Raw genomic sequence first — 22,066 nt, forward strand, 5'->3', positions numbered from 1 at the left:
TACTATATCTCTTTTAATGAGTTATTTACAAGAAAACTTCTCCAACCTAGCCCGTGACCTTACTTTACCTCTTTCACCTATAGGATGCCTCAAAGAGGATGAAGGTCATTAAATAGTAATTAGGGTTAAAGGGACTTTATTTTAGCCAGTCATCACTGTGGCAAATGTAGCAATGTTAGCCTTAAATTTTATGAATTTATGTAACTGTCTTAACTTTAATAGGTTGATTTTAAGAATAATAAATGTTATAATCTCAGCTGAAGTTCAATATAACCCCAAACTGTTCTTAGAAAAAAGATGATTGTGATCTCTCAGCTCAATTCATATGCTAATGTTATCCCACAGCTTGCTTGTAATATAGAAAATAAAGGTCTGCTGAGATCAGAGCAGGAAGACTTGCAGCCCCCCCCCAAAAGACCATTAGAAAATGTATGTGTTTAGAAATTAAATGTGTTCACTTAGAAATTATTAAATGTACTCATAAATTTACCAATATAAACAATGCTGGTATGTATGGTTTATAATTATTTCCTTCTTTTCACTAGAAATTAAGGCTTCTAAGGGATATGTGTTACTATAGCTAATGGAAATAATAAAGGAAATATTACTGTAGGAAAGGAGAAGAGCAGTGTATGTTTTTATGGAGAGATGATATTAAAAAATGAAGATGCTGGAAAAAGGCACAAAATGATGTAAAATAAACTATTATATTATTAAATATAAATTGAAATAAAAAACAAAGATACATTCTTGTTGAGGGAAAAGAAAATAATTATTTCTTAAAATCAAGTTGATTATTTCTTAATGGAAAAGAGAATAAGGAACAAATTTACATGGACATAGGAAATTGTTTTGCAAAATAGGAATCTTGGGAGGAAATTTTAGCTTATAAAATCAAGCTAGCTAAAATTGAATTATCATAGGACTTTTAAAATAATCTATCTCTATATTGTACATTAAACCTAAAAGTTAAGCAGTGTGAAGCCTCAATTTTCTTTTCATCTACTCTAAAGCTTTTATTTTCTTTCATCTGGTGAAACATCAAGTTTGCAAAATATTACTTGTCTGTTCTTAATAAGAAATTATAAGCAAGAGTTCCCCCTGCCCAACTTTGAGTAATCTTTCCTGGAAAACAAATATATATTTTTTTTAAACAAAGAATTTTTGTCTCACTGGAATGACTTATTTTGCTTCCTGTTCCATTTATCATCAACTCTTTGACGATTTAATGTAATTTCCTCAATGTTATAACTTAAGCTTTGTGTGTTTACCTGGAATTCTTTATTTCTACTAACCACTAATAAATACATTCTTCTTTTAACATGAATTGATTGAAGAACTTAGTCAACCAAGGTTTTAATAAAATGTCATATTTGAGAATAATCATAGCATAGAATCAGATATGGCTAGACAGATTTCAGGAACTAAGATTAACTTTATGGAACAAAAAATTCTGTTGAGAAAACATCCTGTAATTTGCTTACAAAGGTTCTTGGCAGTCTTACCAGGTGAGTAAGGGAGATCCGTTCTTGACAGATTGAGTAACCTCTTGATATTGTTGGAAACTTCAGAAAAGAAAAGCTAACCCAAACCTATAGGAGTTGGAAGTCTCATGGTGAGATAATGGGATGCTCTCCAACTTTCAAGAGATCTTGAAGAGCTCAAATTGAGAATCCTGTGAAAATTTACAGCAAAGCAAAATTTAAAAGCCTATATGGTTTATCACTATTCTATGACAAGTTAAATGATACTATATTTATTTTCCAACCAAATCAGTCTTAATTTGATTATTTTGGATCAGAATGAAGGTAATTTTAAAAAGAAAAATGAGTATGTTTCAGTAGCATGTTTATAAATATTAAATTCTAGTGCTGTTAATTATCTTTGAGGTTTTGTTTTCTATATGTAAACTGGACTGGATCCTGAATTCTTCTAGTTTGCTGGCTATGGTTCCTCAAACATTTCCAGTTTTTCTCCTACTGTTACAGGGTACCCCAATGTGAATTGGGTTGCCTGTCTGTGGGTCTTCACCCGTGCGCTTATGATTCATCATATTATGGACACACTTCAAAAGGTTAAATAATGGATTTATTTATAAGGAGAAAGGTAAAGGAATAACCCAGGGAAAGAGGGAGAGAAACACAGGTTAACTAGGATGTCCTACCAGTTCTGCTGACGTGGACTCCACCGGCACGCTGAAAACCGATTGAGTGCCAAAACGATCAGCTGCAAACCATCAGGCCAAGAGACTCCAAGAGCCCACATGTCCGGTTTTATCCCAACCTGGCTGCTCAGCTCCGCCCTCACGTCCCGGCATGCTTCTCCTTGGTACTGATGGGATTTGGAGTACCAGCATCGAGTGTGGGCGGAGTCCATGAAACTTGTACCTGTTACACTACCCCTAAGACTTTGAATCTTTGCAAACAAAACTACCATAGCCCCTGAAACTCTAAAACTAAATGTAAATGAGTTGGTACAGACTTCAGAGAAATCGCTGTAACAATTCATATCTAGACAATCTTCATGGCAAGTGGAATGTGGACTTCCTAAGAGAGTAAAAACTCCTGGAATCCTAGCTTAGAAAGACTCTCAACTCTTTCTGAAATTTCCTTCCAGAGTCCAACAGGTTCTCATTAAGAAGATTCAAGAATAATCTTCTCATTCTTCCTGTACGGGAAGATAAATAAGTAAATAATGTGTAAATAAAAACATTTATTTAGTAGGATAGTGTTCTGTTCTCTTGAACAAAGGACTTGTATAAAAGGAAACAACTTTACCAGAACCTTGTCAAAGTGAGGGAGAAAAATATTTAACTCTCTCTAGTTTTCAATGTGAAAGAAGGAAAAACCTAATTCTAGCCCCTTCTAGGTTTCAACATGGAAAAATAACTGTATGCAAATATTTCCCGCTAGTGTCCCTGTATCAGTTAAGAGGGGAAAACACTGAGAAATACTTGTGCAGATCACAGTTAAGGGACACAAACTCACTAAAAGATTGAGACCTAGTTGTAGGATTATGTATCCCCATTTAACTTACCTCCACAACAGCATGGACGCCATGTGGAACACAGGAATATAAGTGAAAGATAGATTTCCTAGAATTTTAAACATTATCAAAAACCATACAGAAGACCTGATCAACATTATCAACCAAGATAATTTGCATCTATACAACATACCACACAACAGCAAAATATTTATTCCACACGCAGAGTGGGTTCAATTAAGCATACTTAGTCTAATAAAGACCTAACATGTTATGATTTTCATCAAATATTATGTATGAAATAGCTATTTTCTGAATATCAAGTCCTTTTATTTATAGGTTGCATCAAATGTCTTACGGCAATTGTTATATTTCAAAGTCGCATGATGACACCAGATGGTATAAAAGTATAAATAAGATACAACAGTGAAGAATTGAGGTGAAAGTTGATAAAAGTTACAATGATCTTATAGCATTGTTGTAAATTGCATGTTCAAGAGGGGTAACTGCCATTTGGCTAAATCTGCGCTATAATTTATGAACTTTAAGTGAGTAACAATGCCCAAGAGTTATAAATGGAAAAAACTGGTGTCATTTAAGGTAAGAGATAAAAATGGGATTGTCTATGATTAGAATGAGGATTAAATTTACATTTTATCTAAAATGGAACAAAGGACAAGGGAGAATATTCAAAAGGGAGTCTTGCAAAAGAAAAGTGAATTTAAGGGGAGTCAAGGATTACAGTTGCACGTTATTTAAATGGACTAGAGAACAATGGAGAGGTGTCCTGTCAATGTGGTATTTCAGCAGCCTATGAGAACCTGTGCAGTGGAAGCTTTTTCTGTAACACAAGTACTTGTCATTGAAATACAATGAAGTAATGCTACCTGCATGGTATGTTGCATGCAGGTGGGGTATCTTTTAGCTTCTAAATGCAAAGTAATAATAAATTTAAGAAAGAGGAAAAAACCCTATGCTCAAAAAATTAAGAAGAAAATATTTGTAATGAGTCAATGTACACATCTCAGGTTAAATAACAGAGGTAAAAAAAAAACAAACAACTATATATGGGATAGAAAATAAAGAGGATATTCCTGAAATTTTATGAAATTGGAGAATGGAGAGAATCTTCTAATGATGAAAAAAGTCACAGAAAAGAAAATGCTAAAAACTAAACACATCAAATGGCTGAGATAGGGAGAGATCAAATCCAAGTGTTCATATTCATAGTAAGAATGGAATTTTTATTTTAATATTTTAAATTAAAATAAATTATTTTTTAAATCCAGGAGGGTAAAAGTTCAGGATTAGGGGCCATTAGTGTTTCCTGAGCTCTCTCCATGACTTAGAGATGGTCACCTACACTGTCTGTCCTCATTTGGTTGTTTTCCTTCATGGGGATGTATGTTCGTGTCTCTCCGCACATTCAAATTTCCTCTTCCTGTAAGAACACCAGTCATATTGGATTAGAGACTTTCCTAAGAGATTCATTTTAGCTTAATCAACTGTTTAAGGCCCTACCTTAAAAAAGTAGTTTTATTCTTTTTTTTCTGAATGACAGCCAGGAAAAAAAAATAGACATTTTGGAAGGAAATTTTATTTGGATACCAAAAGAAAAGAGTAAGTAATATATTGTACATGTCCTTTGAGGAGATAAATTTAATGATTTGGCAACAAAGAACTGGCAACATATCAGAAAGGCACAATAAGTATTGATGTACCTTTGTACAAAGACAAATTGCATTTAATTTTAAGCTATTACAGTTTAGATACTCTCAGGGCAAGAATACATTTAGGATTAACACAAGATGTAGGGTGACCTTGGAGACTGAACTGGACAAATGTGACACTCAGGTCAAGCCAAATAATTAGAAGTCACTTTTCGGTAACCTCTTTCCTTTTTATCTCAGAAACATTTTATCAGGTAAGATAAGAGAAAGCCTTGAGATATCCCTCCACCCCCACAGTGCAGATTCAGCGTTCACATGTCCAGAAGGACACGAAAGGCAACATCACAGGTGCAATCTGCGTATTGTGGTCACTTGTGACTGGGAAGATGTGACGGGGATTCCCAGAAAACTCATTGCTACAAAAACAGGTTTCTCCTGCTGTCCCAAAGCAGAATATTCTTAGGAAACTATTTATAAATCAAACTGGAGGTAAAGCAAGGAAGTAATACCATTAATTTATATGGAAAACTTGCTTAGTGTTTTCTGACTCAACTAGTAACTACAATAGCATGTATTTATACCAAATAACACTAATTTATGATAACAATGAGAATTGAGATTATATACACAGTCTGTATCAAGTATTGCCCGGGACAGCCTGGGCAGCAGCGACTTGCTATTACTCAGCCTGGCTGCTTCCACAAGGGCTGCTGTCAAACTAATGCTGAATGCGTTTTGCTTTTGGCCTCTTGGCATAAAGTCAAACTCTTTTGGTTGGTTTCTGAAAACATACTAATATAGGTCTTTTGTAAAAGCAAAGTGGCAGGACTTTCAGATAATAGCAGAAACTGTACTAATATAAATTTCTTCTTTGAGTTTTTTGAGAATTATTAAGTGAAGATAGCCATATATTCACCTAAAGAAGCAGAATTAAAACCAGTGATCACAGGGACTTATGGAGCAAGGATGCCATAATGCTGAAGCTGGCGATTAGATTATAGCAGGAATTTTACTGTGAAATGATTTTTTTTTATATCTCAACCAATTAATGAATGATAAGAAGGCAGAGATAGTCATGAACTTTCCATCTCAGAACAAAAAGAGCCTTACTGATAAAGCAGATTATATTTCAGCTGCTGAGAAATATTCAGCCTGGGTGTAGTTAGCTTCTGTCTCTTTGCTTGTGTCTCATAGCTATTCAAAAATATGTCACATATTTTCATGGTGAGTACTTGCACCTATTCTGGGAGAATCACTGCAAATCCAAGTGATTACGGTTAGTGAGAGTTCAGCAACAAATCCGCATCAAATAAACAGGTGGATGCAAAATTCAACTCAAGTTTTTCTAAGAATTGTCAGTAATTTAGATTCTCTTTCCTTTCACATTGTGTACAAGTCAAGATCTGCATGTCCAATCTGTCTGAACTTTAAAAAAGATTTACTTATTTATTTATACAGAATTGGGGTACAATCCAGAGGTGCAGGGGCAGTGAGAGGCTTTATCAGAGACAGAGTGGGGAGCAGAACAGGCAGATCAACAAAGTACACTGCTGAGGGGAGCAATGGATGTGTCAGAAGAGGTCTGCTGCCATGTGGATCTCCTCCAGGCCAGGGATTGAACTCACACTGAAGTGGCTGTGGTTGGCTGTCAGTGCTGCGTCTCAACCTGTTGTGCCATCAGGGAGGGCCCTAATCTGTCTGATTAGTAAGCTCTGAACCACAGACTTGCTTGTATGTAGTTTATATGCAAACAGGATCCCAGGAATATAGAATGAAAGCCAAGGGAGGGAAAAGGAAAGGAGAAAAGGTAATGCCAGGAGAGACAATTGAGCTTCCATTACTAATGTCTAAGTCTTCTATGTTACAGATATATGAGGGACATTCTGAATGTTATCTTAGAACTTTCAGGCTTCAGACACAGACTAAGAAGCATTATCCATCTGCTGTCATCATCCATTATTCAAGGGGTATGAATTGTGTTTGTTTGTTTTTTTTTTTTTTTAATTTTCCTGTATTTTATTACATTTGACATCAGTTGGAATTTTTCCAAACCAGCAAGAGACTGTTCCCCTGAGACCTGCGGGGTATTGGGGAGCTTGCTTAAAACACCTGTTTCAGGTACATAATGGTGCACCAAGTGTGTTGCTCTATTTACCTTCTTATCTCACATATAAGGACTATTTTTCTTCTGTCCCAAATCATTCTAGGATCATGTACCAGGGATTAGAAATTACCCCTGCCTGAAGAGCTAAAAAGACATTTCTCCAAAGAAGAAATACAGATGGCCAACGAGCATATGAAAAAATGTTCAACATCACTTGTAATAAGGGAGATGCAAATTAAAACCACAATGAGATACCACCTCACACAAGTGAAAATGGCACATCTTAAAACAACTAGCAACAACAAATGTTGGCGAGGATGTGGAGAAAAGGGAACACTCCTGCACTGCTGGTGGGAATGCAAATTAGTACAACCACTATGGAAAACTATTTGGAGGTTTCTCAAACTGCTAAAAATGGAGCTTCCATATGACCCAGCAATCCCATTCCTAGGAATCTACCCAAAGGACACAAAACCACTGATTCAAAAAGACACCTGTACCCCCATGTTTATTGCTGCTTTATTTACAATAGGAAATACATGGAATCAACCCAAATTCACAAAAGTAGATGACTGGATTAAAAAGATGTGGTACAGGGCCCTCCCTGGTGGCGCAGCGGGTTAAAGCACAGCACTGAGAAGCTGAAGCCACTTCCGCATGAGTTCAATTCCCACCTGCCCTGGAGGTGACCACATGGCGTGGCAGACCTCTCCTGAACCGCCTGCTGCTCCTCTCAGCAGTGTACTATGTCAGTCATCCCATTCTGCTCCCCACTCTGTCTCTGGTGAAGCATCTCACCACCCCTGCACCTCTAGCCTGTACCCCAGTTCTGCATGCACAAATAAATAAATCTTAAAAAAAATAAAAATAAATAAATAAAAAGATGTGGTACATATACATAATGTAATATTACTCAGCAATCAAACAGATAAAATCATGCCTTTTGCAGCAACATGGATGGAGCTGGAAAGGATCATACTTAGTGAAATAAGCCAGAAAGAAAAAGAAAAATACCAGATGGTTTCACTCATGGCAGAAACATAAAGGACCAGGAGGAAAAAAAAACATATAATAATGAACAACTATGTATCAGAGACATTTTACAGGGGAGGAATGGAGAATGGGATCAAAATTGGGGGTGGGGGAAGTGCATGGGACTATGGTGATGGCACACGGGTGAACTAACTGATGATGGGAAGCCTATGGGGATTACAACTGAGATGGAAAAAGGTACAAAATGATGGAAAAATAAATTATTATAATAATAAAGAAAAAAAATGAAACTACTCTTGCCCAAAGTCAATCATATAATGTTTACTTTCCATTATCTTGCCTTTCTGAAAGAACCCTCAATAAAAGTGTAACCTAGGTCTTGTCCTCATTCCCATTTTCTCCTCCTGACCATCACAATGTTCCCCAGTCCATTATTGTACAAAGTAGCATGTCCCCTTCCTTCTAAAATCTCATAATAAATTATTTTTTAATGGCATTTGCCTCACTCAGCATTCCTCCAAAAACTAAATGTTGGGTATGATTTTTCAGGTAGAAATTCTTCTGCTAGTTCTGGCTGCACCAGTTTGAGGACCATACACTGTGTCCAGGTAGCAGCAGGGCAATGGGTAAGAGATCAGGAGAGTGACTGTAATGAAGCCGCAAGTTGCGCCTGCATGAAGTAGGCCAAAGTCTGTGTGGAAATGATCTTAAGACAGCAAATTTAGTCAGAACTAAGGTAAAGAAGATTCAGGAGCGATAAACATGAGATGACCCTTTCTGAACCCCTACACTGTGACCTGGATGATGAGTCATACCTGGAAACATGAAGGTTGTGGCCTCACACAGGCCCAGGCTTTTCCTGTGATGCAATCAGTTGCCAGAAAACTTTACCGGAAAATAATTCCTGATATAATTTGACAGGTTTTTCTTTAAAGAAGTGATCTTACTGGTACTACATTAGCATTGGCTGGACACTGCCTGTCTTTGTGGCATTGGGCAAAGGGCTGCTATGAAAATGTGATGCTTGATATCTCCTCATATGCCTTATAATCTCTCCTAAATTATTTTCTTAGCATTACATATTTACCAAGACTACTGGCTTTGTTTATTATTCTATTAACTCCCATGAGATCACAAATTTCTGGGTTTTTCCCCTGATAGTATGTAATTAAGACCTAGTACAATGTCCTCATATATTAGATATAAACAAGTATTTTTTGAAAGAAATTTTTGTATTATTAAACAAAATTTCTGATATGTGAAGTTATTAAAAACACAAACTATTTTCTAGTTAACTCCCTTCTTCATTAAACCATAATCACTCCAGCTGTTATTCATTCTTTTTAACCCCTAAAAGCACCATAACTACAGCACCCAGCAGTATTCAATAAGCATTTATTTCAACAATAGTTTGCTGAACTAGTGATTCATTGAAACATTAATTCTCCTAAATTCTGCAACATTCATAAAATTGTTTGATAGCGTTTTCTTACTTAATCCTACCTCCTTGACATATTGTGATCATCAGTGAGTATTCAGGGATTTTCCTGAAACTTCCATTTAGTAATGACTTTATTGACATAAAGAGTAATCATTTTTCTTATTCTTTGGTTACTGTCCCTGGTTGACTCCTTAGTGAGATGCCTTTCTTGTAATAGTTTATAAATATTATCTTTCTTTAAGGATAAAACTTCTGCCTCTGTGAACTAGAAGGACACCATGAAAAGTATGATGAAAGATGTTCAGAACATACTTATTTAACATTAAAAGTGTTATAGAGAAACCGAAGGGAAATGGGAGGTCCTGAGTTTGAATCCTCACCTGTGCATTTAAAAAGAAAGAAAGAAAGAAAGAAAGAATAAGACCCAAGAGCAGGCATATATAGAAAAGTTAATAAAGGGTTGTTTATAAGGGAAATGAAAAAGAAGAGGTGGGGGTCAGCTGGTTAACACATCCTACCTGTAATGCTGCCTATGCTGGGACCCAACCTGCACACTCAAGGTAGGCAAAACTAACTTCCCTCCAGACCATCAAGCATACCACTTACCCCACCCTCTGTTCCCAGCAATCCCCTGAAAAGGGTATGGCAGGTCCATGGCAGATGGATGTTTGAGACCCCTGGCATGGAGGTGGAGGTGGAGGTGGAGTTCAGTCAGGGCATCCTAGTCTCCCCCCACCCCCAAGTTATAGCTAATAACTTCCAAAACATTGGTCAATCAGGTAATATCTTCTAAACTAATAGTTATGTTATTTAATTAAAAAAGATTTATTTATGTATCCATACAAGAACTAGGGTACAGGTGAGAGGTGCATGGGCAGTGAGAGGATTCACCAGAGACAGAGTAGGGAGCAGAACATGCATATTGACAAAATATACTGCCGAGGGGAGCAGCAGGCCAAACGGGAGAGGTCTGCTGCGTCATGTGGGTGAGTTCCCTGACGAGAAAGGGATATGATAGCTTCATAGTTTGCACCACCAGGGAAGCCCTAATAGTTGATTTTAAAGTGTTAAAATCCAAATTCACCTCTAAGTTTTCATTTAAAGTTCTTTGGTATTTTGCTATTTATTATGAAAATATATTCCTACAAATTTCATGAAATTATTTAGGTAGAATAACATCCAAAAGTCTGACCAGATTTTGTGACCTTAATTTATCAACAGTTGTCAATTATTCAACTGAACCTACATTATACACTTCAGTTAGTAATGATATCAATTCGATAATTTATTAAGCAAATTAACAGCAATAATAATTCAGATTTTAAAACGGAGGTACAATAGCAAGATTATCCAAACATGTAAAGACTACTGCTTTGAGTGCTGTTTAACTTTAACCATTATCATTGGTATTTTTATTTTATTATAGATTTCCACAGAATTTAATTAAAATAGCGAAGGATGAATTCCAAAATCTCTTGAAATAAGTTCCTTGCAACCTTTAACTTCATTACAGTTTCCCAAACAATGAAAGACAATGTTCCTAGAGAAATGGTAAAGGTATTTAAAGGATGTAAGTAAAATTTTAATTTTGACCTCAAGTGTTAAAATAATTTTTGCAAGAACAATTTATTTCTTAGAAAATTAGCATATTTTCTAGATGTTCTTTTTTTTCTAGATGTTCTTTAATAAAACTTATCTTGTTCTTTAATTTTATACTTTCATATACAAGCTTACCTATATTAACAATTAAAAAGAAAAAATAGATATAGCAACAATTAAAGAAATAAAATTCATAAGAGGTAAAATACCATTTTTCATATGCAAGACTAATGGGAAAAGGACCATGAGCGCTTGGATGGTGGGGGTGGTATGGTAACATGTACATATACATTGTTGTAAACCTATGAAACCAAAACAAGACAAAGCAAAAAAAAAAAAAAAGTTTGCCAATACTCAGGTGTTCAACATCTTTTTTAATAGACAAGCTCACTACCAAAAAATTAATTCCAACCAGTACCACCAACTGATACTCTTTACTTTTATTTCATCCTTCCCCTACCCTCTTCCCCCCTGGTAACCACAACTCTGTTCTCTGTATTTATGAGTTTTGTTTGGTCTGTTCACCTTTTTTCTTTTTACATTTCACAAGAGTGAAATAGTAAGGTATTTACTTTTATACAACTGACTTACATTGCTAAGTGAAATAAATCACCTGGTGAAAAGACAAACAACATATATGCAATCTTTAAATCAGGTCACTTCTAACCATCCTTCAGTCCCTTTACATACTAAGAGGTTTTCATTTATTTCTACCCTCTGAGTCTAGATAATAATTTTTATGTCTGACAAAATGACAAAGAAGATTGGCAGATCAACACATTTTGTAATTCTCCTGCATAATGGGTCTCTTCCAGTCCTCATCTTGTGGGGCTACATGATAATTTTTGCCTGAGTTATGTGAGATACAACTGTTATTTGTCACTGGTAGTCCTGCACCTTCAAAGAGAGACCATTTTCTCTGACTCCTTTCACTTTGTGAAGCTGTGAAGGCTGGTGGAGCCACATTCAGAAGGCTCCTATGTCCTTCAGTTACCATGAAGGACAGCCTCCTGCTAATTTGTAAACATCCCAAATTAGGGCACTCCCTGGTGGCCCAGCAGTTAAAGCACAGCACTAAGAATCTAAAGCCACTTCCGCATGAGTTCGATCCCCGCCTGCCCTGGAGGTGATCCACCTGACGGGCAGACCTCTCCTGACCTGCCCTCTGCTGCCCTCAGCAGTGTACTTCATCAGCCTGTTCTGCTCCCCACTCTGTCTCTGGTGAATCCTCTTACCGTCCCTGTACCTCTGGTCTGTACCCCAGTTCTGTATGAATGAATAAATAAAATCTTAAAAAAAAAAAGTCCCAAATCATTACCTGAGCCAGAAATATAGTTCTACTGTGTTTTGCTATTAAAATTAGAAAATTTATTTATTCAAACACCAAATGCTACCTAAATAATGTATATATAAGTTTATATCTAATGAAAAATGTGTTCATTTTAATTTGAATCATACCCTATTCTGAATTTTATTTTAGGGAATTGAAATTAAACACACACACACACACACACACACACACACACATTCTGTTTTCCCTCAACAGAACAAGGGTATATGGTACCTAGCACAGCAAATTATATTGCAACTTTCAAATTTATCATTATATAATTTCTTCTTAATTGTCCACCATCAGTAAACAAAATTTGGAGTAATGCCTTACTCTAAATCAGAATTTTGGGGTTCAGGTTTTTTTATTTTTTACATGTATAATCAAATAGAACAGGATGAGGGACATTCATATAAAACAACTTAGTTCATGGTTCTGTTAATTATGTTAAGTTTCTTTATTACATTTATTATGTTTTTCACTTAAAATGATGTAAAATAAACTAGTAAAATATGGTCATAAAAGTTTTTTTGCTACAAAAAACTTTGAAGAAAATAAACAGCCCCCTTTTTCCTTGTCAAACTAAAAAGTGATAATATTCTGCTGTTATTTACAAGTATCCCAGTGGAAAGGATACTCTAAGTAAAGGGATTAGAGTACAAGGACTATTCTTAAAATAGATACTTACAGAAGTCAATCTTTCCTTCTTTAGACACTCCCTGTAAACATTTGTAGTTTTGATTCTAATGCTATTTCATCACCTGTGAAATCAATGCATTGGGATTTTCAAAATAACAAAATCTGTATTTCTTACCTGTATATTTATGTACTTTGTGAAGAAAACTTAGAGCAAACAGGACAATGTTTTGAAAATTTGTGAAGTCACCAATGAAGTGAGTTTCATCCCCACTAACAAGAATTCGTGTTGGCAGGCCCTTCTGGAATTCATGTGTTCTTGTCAAGGTTGTTGGAAAGAGTGGTGGAGCTAAATAATCCACAAATAAAGCCCAGTTGTTTGCAAAATCTGCTTCTTGTTTAGAATAACATTTTAACCTATTAGACAATTGAGTAGGAAGCAAGCATTTAGCTATGACGGTAAAAGCATGGTCATTGGCTTCAGACATAATTTGATATAAATATCCCTTCTGCCACTATGTACATATCTTCTGAAACACTGTTGCATATGGAAATAGCATTGTTGTAAAAATGGAGTGAGTTATAGGGTAGTTCATAGTTCAGATTCTGGCACTAGAAAGTCACTAAAAAGAGACTTTCTAGACAGGAAGAGCTCATGCATTTGTAGAAAGCATGCAACATTAATAGTAAAGATAATGAAGAGATTAAATATGTTACTATAAAAATAAGTAATTACACTCATGTACACATATTTCTATTAGGAATAACTAAAAGATTTTTTTCCTATGGCATGTGAACAAAACAGACACATGTACATTTAAACTTATTCATCAAATAATTCATGTGGATATCACTTTAAGGTTATTTATAAATTTGAGCTATTGAAAAAGTATTCAAATATAATCACATCCATTAGCTAGAAGTAGTTACAATGAAAGCAAAAAACCAAATGAGCAAATGATGGACCTTGAATAAGAACTATAAGTAAAAATTATCTACAACATTCTTGGACTTTAGCTAACATTATTGGACTTAAGAAGTGCTATCATATTCGCCAGAATAATTACTCTCTGATCCCTAGAAAAGACAGATGTTCTGCAGACACAATATGTGGCCACCATGCCATTTTTAGAACTCTTCAATCATTCACCAAATCTTTTCTCAGCAGATATGTTTTATAAGCATCCAATCACATTTTGTATCTGAAGTCAACCCCTCAAGAAAAAACTGTCTACATAAATATGCCTCTAATGCCACTGACAACTGTCTTACCTGAGTTATACTGTGACCCAATCCACTTATGCTTGAAAATCCATGATCCTTGAATTCTGCATCTCCTAAGAATTCACTATCAGAATGTGGTGTCTGTGTCAGTGACCCTGTGTCAGATCAACTTAGCACTCCCTTCCTAGAGTTGAAATAAATTCAACTTTGCCCTTTTAATTCAGATATTGAGTGCTGATCTTGTCACGCTTTGAAAATGCTATATAGAAAGTTTTTTTTTTTCTCTAGAGAAATGTAGTTTTCCATGTGCTTGGTAGTAATCCACAAATAAAATCAGTAATTTATTATTTTTTATAAACTTTAATAATAACTTGATCTCAAGTCTTGCTGATAATAATCCTCCCTCTATTTCCTTGACTGACAACCTTACCCCTCCTTGGCAGTCATCAGAAATAAGTTGAGTGAGGCACAGCAAGAGTGTATGATTACAATCCTAATTATTTTCACAAGACTTGTAATGAGGATGGATTCATTGTGATCAAGATAAAATCAATGCTTAAAGCAACACTAAGAGAGAGCATATACATAGAGTCTCCTGAATCTTATTAATTGTACGTGAGGTCAGTGGGTAGATGGTGAGTGATAGGTCCTCAATCATATGTGTTTGATTACCCTTTAGTCCCTTTGAATTCCTAATCTCCACAATAAGAATATCCCTAGACCACGTTTCTCCTCCCATTGTCTCATAATAAATCACGTTTGTTCATTACTAATAAATAAATAGCAGGAGAGCTCCTCACTTAGAGCAGTGTCTCACCTTGCAAACCGTTCCACGACTCATCTCTGGGGATGTCCCCTGGGAAATGCTGGTGCATCTTTGACTACCAGACATGATAACTAAAATGGTTGTAGTTTCTTTAATCAAGATGATGGAGAGATCCTATAGCTATTTGTTAATTTGGTCTATGCACACCAGTTTGTGTTTAAACAGTCTTTTAAAAGTATTTTGTACTGCTGGTACTTCTTTTTGTTTTGTTTGTTTTTAATTATGTTTTAAGGTAAAATTACTTCATATTTTCCTATCAGCTTTCTCTTTCTCATAGCATTTCCTGATGGTTCACATATTAGTAAATTGAAAAAGACTTCAAAGGACAATGCAAGATATAAAGATTGATGTTCATATTAAAACAAAACAACTTTAGATCCATTCTTACCTATTGTCAAAATTTTTATGAGCCATCTCCAAGGATGAGGCATGTGCTGCCCATAAGTACTTCAACAGGTCTTCAAAGCCACTAGAGGGGGACTGAATGTGCTATCCAAGAAGAAATATGACAATATTGAAGCACATAATCTCCTATTTCAAAATCTATTATATTTAGAAGTACAATGTTCCAACTTTCTAAATGAGAGGTCATTTTTCTAAGAATTAAGGCTTAAGTAATTTAATGCTTAACACTCCCTAATAGGTTAATGAGTAATAGGACTGAATCCATATGGAAGAAATAAATCATGTATTTTTGAAATATGCAAAATTAAAAATATCCAAAACTCAATTTTTAGTATTTTATTTGATTTTCCATTGACATGCAATGAAATTTCAATAAAAATAATTAAAAAATCAGAAAAAGGAAAAAAATAAGTCTAAATGTGTTTTATCTAATTATATGCAATTTAATGAACAATATCTCTAAAAGGAAATTTGATCTCATGTACTCTCAGTCATGACACTTGGAACACCAAAATTTGATTCTCATTAAATAATGATTTTGGTCAATTCATACATGATTATTTATCAAGAGAATTGAAGTAAGTTGATCCACTTCACCACAACCTATTCTATAATTATATTTCTAAACAAATGATCACTTAGTTTATCTGAAGTCATGAAGTCATGATGAATTTGGACAATTGATGTACTATTAATAGATAATTTCTCTGGGCTCACATGTAGTTTATATGGTGCCAGAAGAGTGTACAGGGCAGCCATAATACTATGCTGGTAATATGACATGATGTCATGTTTTTTCTACTCTTGCTGTCATCATAAACATTTTCATGTAGGAACTTCATTTTTAAGAACATAAAGTTCAGTGAATAAAATATCCTATATCGAATAATTAAAAAGTTATCTGGCTACTCTTGAAAGTATTACTTAAAACACTAAAAAAAATAACCTGATAAAATTCATTCCACTTTTTCATTGCTTCTGGAAAAGATGAACGACAGCTAGAAATAGTATAACAGAAATTCATTTGATCCTTGGATGGTGGCAGAAACGTGACATTCTCTGGTGATATCCCCATTATGCCAGAATCAATTGCAGCAAGGAAGGGCATTGCAGAGAGATGATAATTAAAGGCTGTATAAACAAACATTATTATTATAAATGTTAGCATTTGGAAATGGTTTTATTTTGAATGAAAGAAATATATTATAAAAATAAGCTCATAGATCCAGAAATGAGATAAGACTTAAGTAGCAATTCTGGGTTTTTCAGAAACTATTAGAAAATATCCTTTTCTGATATATGCAATTCAAATATGGTTTCTCTTTAAAACTTTAACAAAACAGAATAGATTTATTTTGGAGATTAATAATTTTTGTTTTAAATAAAAAAATAGATTACAATAGGTAATAAAGAAAAAATAGAAACAACTATAGATTACTATACTTTTTGAAATTTATATTCTCAATTTAATAATCTGATATATTTTAAACATTTTCTAATATATACATATTTTCTCCTTGACAAAGCTTTATTTGCTAAGAGATCATAAATCCCTACTTCTATCCTATGTATTAAATTTTGAGATACTAATTTTCTTAATTGACATTTTTATAATCAGATAAACTAATTAGTAAAACTTTAAATATCTAACTAAAAGCCCATTTCAAAGAATTCAGACAATTTGGATCAAGCAGATTCTTGCAATAAAAGCAGTTATTTTGGCATTTATTTTGTTCTAATTGAGATTCTAGGTTGTATGGATTCTTCACTGAAAGGTCATTAACTTGAAGTTTGATTGTCGCACTTAACTTACCAGCCCACCAACTGTCCATGGAGATGCACAGACGAGCCCCAGATTTGTAGCCACAGTCTGTTTTTTGGGTGGGATCAGCTAATCTGCCTAAAAGAGACACCCAGATGTGGGTTTACTAGGCCCATTTCTAACCTGTAGAAAAAAATTCTAGCAAGATGATATAAAACATTTATTCACTGAGACAATTATAACTGCCTTTCCTCAACTGTCTTCACTTCGGTGGCTTTTTGCTTTTTTCCCCATCTCTCCCATTCATATTCTTTGGTTTTGTTATCATCCTTTCAGGGATCCTCTCTATCCATGCTGTGTGCTCCTGTGCTCTCAGAGACATTTTTTTTCTAACATCCATAATTTGTATTTCTTCTACTCTTTATACTCAATATTACAGGGTCAATATTCATGTGTATGAAGCAAGATCTAGACGTTTGCCTAAAACCAAATCCTTTCCCTTCATTTAATCATTATTCACTCTGGACAAATAACTACAATAAACTTCAGTTTCCTAACTATGTACTATAGAAACTAACAATGATTAGAGGTTTGGGGATGTTAAATGTAAAAGGACATGAAAAGTGCTCAGGAAATGTGCTCCAAAAATTTTAGTCATTATTCAATATTTTCACTTTTACTTTATAACTTTAGGATCCCCTTCTGGTGATGCTATCATAATGCTCCCACCACCAAATCACCTCTAGTGCACCCCCACAGTCCACTCCTGCTTTGTTCTTGCCATTCACATTCTCCACCACTCCCCAATGCCTCCATTCTTGTGGGCTTTCAATGGCTAGTTTGTGACTTTGGCTTTATCTGACCCTTTGTCTGGTTTCTCTATATTCTACATATAAATGGTGCCATCTGGAATTTGTCTTTCTCCTTCGCACTTATTTCGCTTATCATAATCCCCTCCAGTATTATCAAGCCTTTCCTTTCTACTTCTTTCACACTTGAATTTTCATCAGTTCCACCTTTTAAATGTATCCCTGTATATCCTTTCATCTGTCTCTGATTCTAGGAACACTCTTTCCCTTTTCAACCATTTCCATATCTGATTTATTTCCTGTGCTCCTGCTAACTTTCTTTTATCTCCATTTCCCATAAAACAGTGTTTTGACCTACAGTTTTACTTTGACTTCTCTCCTGGTCAGGCTTTACTCATTTATTGGGAATATTCCCTTTACTTTCTCCAAGTAACTCTTTTCCAGTAATATTTAAACTTTCTTCTTTCTTTTTCTTGGTCCCAGTATTTTCTATGTCTTTTCTTCCCATCAGTCCTATCCATGTTTGCCATAAACCTATTTTGTTTCTATTTTTGCTTGCTTCCTATCTAGTTCTTTATTTAATCCTGTTGGACATGTTTCACCTACAATGGGCAAGAACATATTTCTGAGTAATCTGTTAGTGCATGTAGAGTTCTCAGAATTTCTATTCCTCATTTAAAGCAGAATAAGATTCAAGATGTGAAACATTTTTCTCTTTTGGGGTGGTGTTGTCTCATTTGGGAGCTGTTTTGAATTTTCTAGACTGTCTTCTAGAACCCACTCAGTCTCTGAAGGAGCTCACCCATGATGCTAACCTAAGGTTCCCTGATGTGGCAACTCCCTTATCATCTGCTCTTATTACTCAGTATATTTCATTCCCATTTTTGATAAATAGCCATAAAACTTCTTCACTGGTGATTCCATGCCAACAGACACTGTTTCATCAACCTTCTGTTTCATGTCAGAGAAGGTTAACTACTCTTTGGCATGCTTCACTCTTCCCCCTTTTTCTATAGTCAAACTGTGTCTAGGCCTTGGGCTAACCTCTAAAGATCACTTTACTTGCTTTCCTAGGACAAGTCATTCTCACTAAATGACCACAAGATATACTTTGTCCCACCAATGTTTCCAAGACTAAAAGTAAATCTGTATTTTTTACTATGCAAAGACATAGTAACAAAATTTCTGCCATAAACTTATCTTATTTTCCAATTATATTATTTCCCCAGCACAAGTTACATAACTCCCATAATTCAAATCTCACCCTTTTTCTCCTTTCCCTCCATATGCTATGCTTATTCAAAACTGTCTTTAACTCATTCTATTTCTTTCTTCTTTATTACAACTGTGAAGGAAAAAAGGCACAAAATGATGTAAAAATAAGCTATTACATTATATATTTTTTAAAGATTCATTTATTTATTCATACAGAACTGGGGTATAGGCCAGAGATGCCGAGGGTGAGAGAACCCATCAGAGACAGAGTGGGGAGCAGAACAGGCAGATTGATGAAGTACACTGCTGAGGGGAGCAGCGGGCGGGTCAGGAGAGGTCTGCCTCGCCATGTGGATCTCCTTTGGGGCAGGCGGGGATCAAACTCATGCGGAAGTGGTTTAAGCTTCTTAGTGCTGTGTTTTAACCCGCTGCGCGCCACCAGGGATGGCCATATTTTTTTTTAATTAGCATTCTATTTTTTCTTTTTTCAAGATTGACTCCTTATCTTATTCTATTTCTAGGTTATTCCAGCACAAGATACTCACTTTTATTCAGTATTGTAGGCTTTTGCCATTTATTATCATCTAGTTATGTAATTTCCTCCTTTTCCTCTAATCCTATTAGTCCTCTGAGAGAAGGCATAAAAAAAGTACCATAGGGCCCTCCCTGGTGGCGCAGCGGGTTAAAGCACTGCACTAAGAAGCTTAAGCCACTTCCTCATGAGTTCGATCCCCGCCTGCCCCGGAGGAGATCCACATGGCGAGGCAGACCTCTCCTGACCCGCCCGCTGCTCCCCTCAGCAGTGTACTTCGTCGATCTGCCTGTTCTGCTCCCCACTCTGTCCCTGGTGAATCCTCTCACCCTCCGCATCTCTGGCCTTTACACCAGTCTGTATGAATAAATAAATAAAAATCTTAAAAAAAAAAAGTACCATAAATAACTTGTCTAATCTTTCAAAATAAATAAATATCTTTTCCATTTGCTACAACTTTTCCTCTTTTCTACCTCTTCCTTATCCAGCTTCAAGTCCCAACATTCTCTTTCCAAACGCTAACATTTTTCCCATTAAAGCTTCTGCTAAGGAAAGCTTCTGCTTATATGGATGAATCTCAAAACAATTATGACAACTGACAAAATTATGACAATTATGACAATTTAACCAAATACAAAAGGAAAAACCAGAGTACACAGTTGTTTTTATGAAAATTCTAGATCATGCTATCTAATCTGTAGTGATGTAAAACAGATCAATAGTTTGTAAAATAGCTTGAAAAGTATAATGGGTGGGGCATTAGGTGAACAAAGGGATAGGAAGAGACTGAACCTATCAGTGAAGTTCCTGAAGATGAAAATACAAAGGGAAAAGAAGATTTTTAGAATGGTGCATTTTATTTATCATCTGTGACGACAGGGTCAAGGCTCTACATGTACATCAAATTTTATCAAATAATATATTCTTACTGTGTACTTTGTTATAAGCTTGTTACATATTATAAAGCTGCTTTTAAAAAAAGAAATTCTGCTAAGCAAGCAAGAAAGATTTAAAGTGCTTAAGTTTTATGCAAGCATTAGGTCCTTATTACTAAACTGTACCACATTCTTATAGGCCAATTCAAGATTCCTCAGCCTGAGACCTAACACATTTCTTGGCTGGTTTCATATTTATCTTATTAAATTTACTGCCCACTACTTTTTTTCATAATCAGTTATCCCCTCAATGTAGTAAGCATCCTCCCAATGCAACCTATATTTTTGCCATCTTTTTAATTTGTTTCTTAGCAGTTGTATTCTAGTAATGCCTCTACCAAGTTCTTTGGCCCTATGTTTTGTATATACTTCACCCATGGTTGTCACTTTTTACTGAGCTGCTCTTATGTTTATAGTTGTTTCAGTGTTAGTTTTATAGGCTACTTTCATAATTTTAATCTTGTTTTGATTTTTCTCTAGTTATGCCATATAACATATAATTCACCAAAATATGAAATAACATCAGCAACTTAATAAAATAAAATTCCACTTATTGTGTCCTTAAATGAAAATGAAAATTTCTGTTTATGTGGGTCTAATTTCTTTAGATTCCACTTATAAATTAGTCTTCAGTATTTGTATTTCTGAATCGGACTTTTCACTTAGCACAATGTCCTCCAGGATCATCCATATCGTTGATATGGTTGATTTCCTTATTGTTTATGGCAAAGCAATATTTATTTCTTATTTAAATTTTATTACATAAAAGAGAACCAAAACAGATGCAGCACCCAAAGGCTGAGAAACCCATCAGTGGAATAGAAAGTGTTATGCAGAAATTACTAGCTCAGGAATTTTTTTTTAAGTTATATATTTTAAGTTATATTTTAAGTTATATTTACTAGTAGTATCTTAAGGATTATCTTGTTATAGTACAGAGCCTAAGAAATTAGAATGACTTTTTAATAAAATAATAAAATATTTATTTATGCATATAAGGTGCAGGGAGATAAGATGATTCACCAGACAGAGCAGGTAACAGAATAGGCAGGTCAACTGAAATAAACTGCTGAGGGGAACAGTGGGTTAGGCAGGAGAGGTCTGCTGCTCATGTGCGTCACCTCCCTGGTGGGGGATCGAACTCCTATTCCAGTGGCTGCAAACAGCTTCATCGTGCTTGTACCACCAAGAATGACTTTTTAAGAAATGTTTACTTTATGAATCTATAGATGTAATAAGAAGTTCAATAATTTTTTCTTCTGGAAGAGGGACATTACTTTGTTTTTTCATTTGTTCTTTCACTATCCGTTTAGCAAACAACTGAGTACAATGTGTTATAGTGAATAAACATTAGATATATCACAGTTATTCTTAGGGAAATATTGTATAAAGGGGTTTGGTAGTTTGGAAGAGGGAGTGATATCTGTAGATTCAAGATGGCAAAGGTATCATCAGATAAGGAAAGACAAAGGTGGTGGTGTGCAAGCTGGAGCTGCTCTTTACTTAACATGCTTACCTTCTCTTTCTATATAACTTTAACCCTGGAAGGAAGGAGGTGTTTTAGAGGCAGTTGTAAAGGATTGTAGTAAAAGGAATGAAG

The 22,066-nt window shown here is 35.1% G+C and overlaps 1 protein-coding gene across 1 annotated transcript in view; it reads right to left on the minus strand.

Annotated features, from left to right (window-relative positions):
- The window catches only part of LOC101622151 (protein LEG1 homolog), a 28,753-nt gene that overhangs the window by 5,921 nt on the left and 766 nt on the right, over nucleotides 1–22,066 (minus strand). The window contains exons 2-5 of the mRNA XM_004674109.1: nucleotides 17,027–17,113; nucleotides 16,160–16,344; nucleotides 15,197–15,297; nucleotides 12,937–13,175 (exon numbers count right to left, since the gene is read on the minus strand). Coding sequence (XP_004674166.1) covers nucleotides 12,937–13,175; nucleotides 15,197–15,297; nucleotides 16,160–16,344; nucleotides 17,027–17,113 — 612 coding nt within the window. The remainder of the gene's footprint in view (nucleotides 1–12,936; nucleotides 13,176–15,196; nucleotides 15,298–16,159; nucleotides 16,345–17,026; nucleotides 17,114–22,066) is intronic.

Source organism: Condylura cristata, unplaced genomic scaffold (assembly GCF_000260355.1).
Source record: "Condylura cristata isolate star-nosed mole 26May11 unplaced genomic scaffold, ConCri1.0 scaffold00001, whole genome shotgun sequence".
NCBI classification, from domain to species: Eukaryota; Metazoa; Chordata; class Mammalia; order Eulipotyphla; family Talpidae; genus Condylura; species Condylura cristata.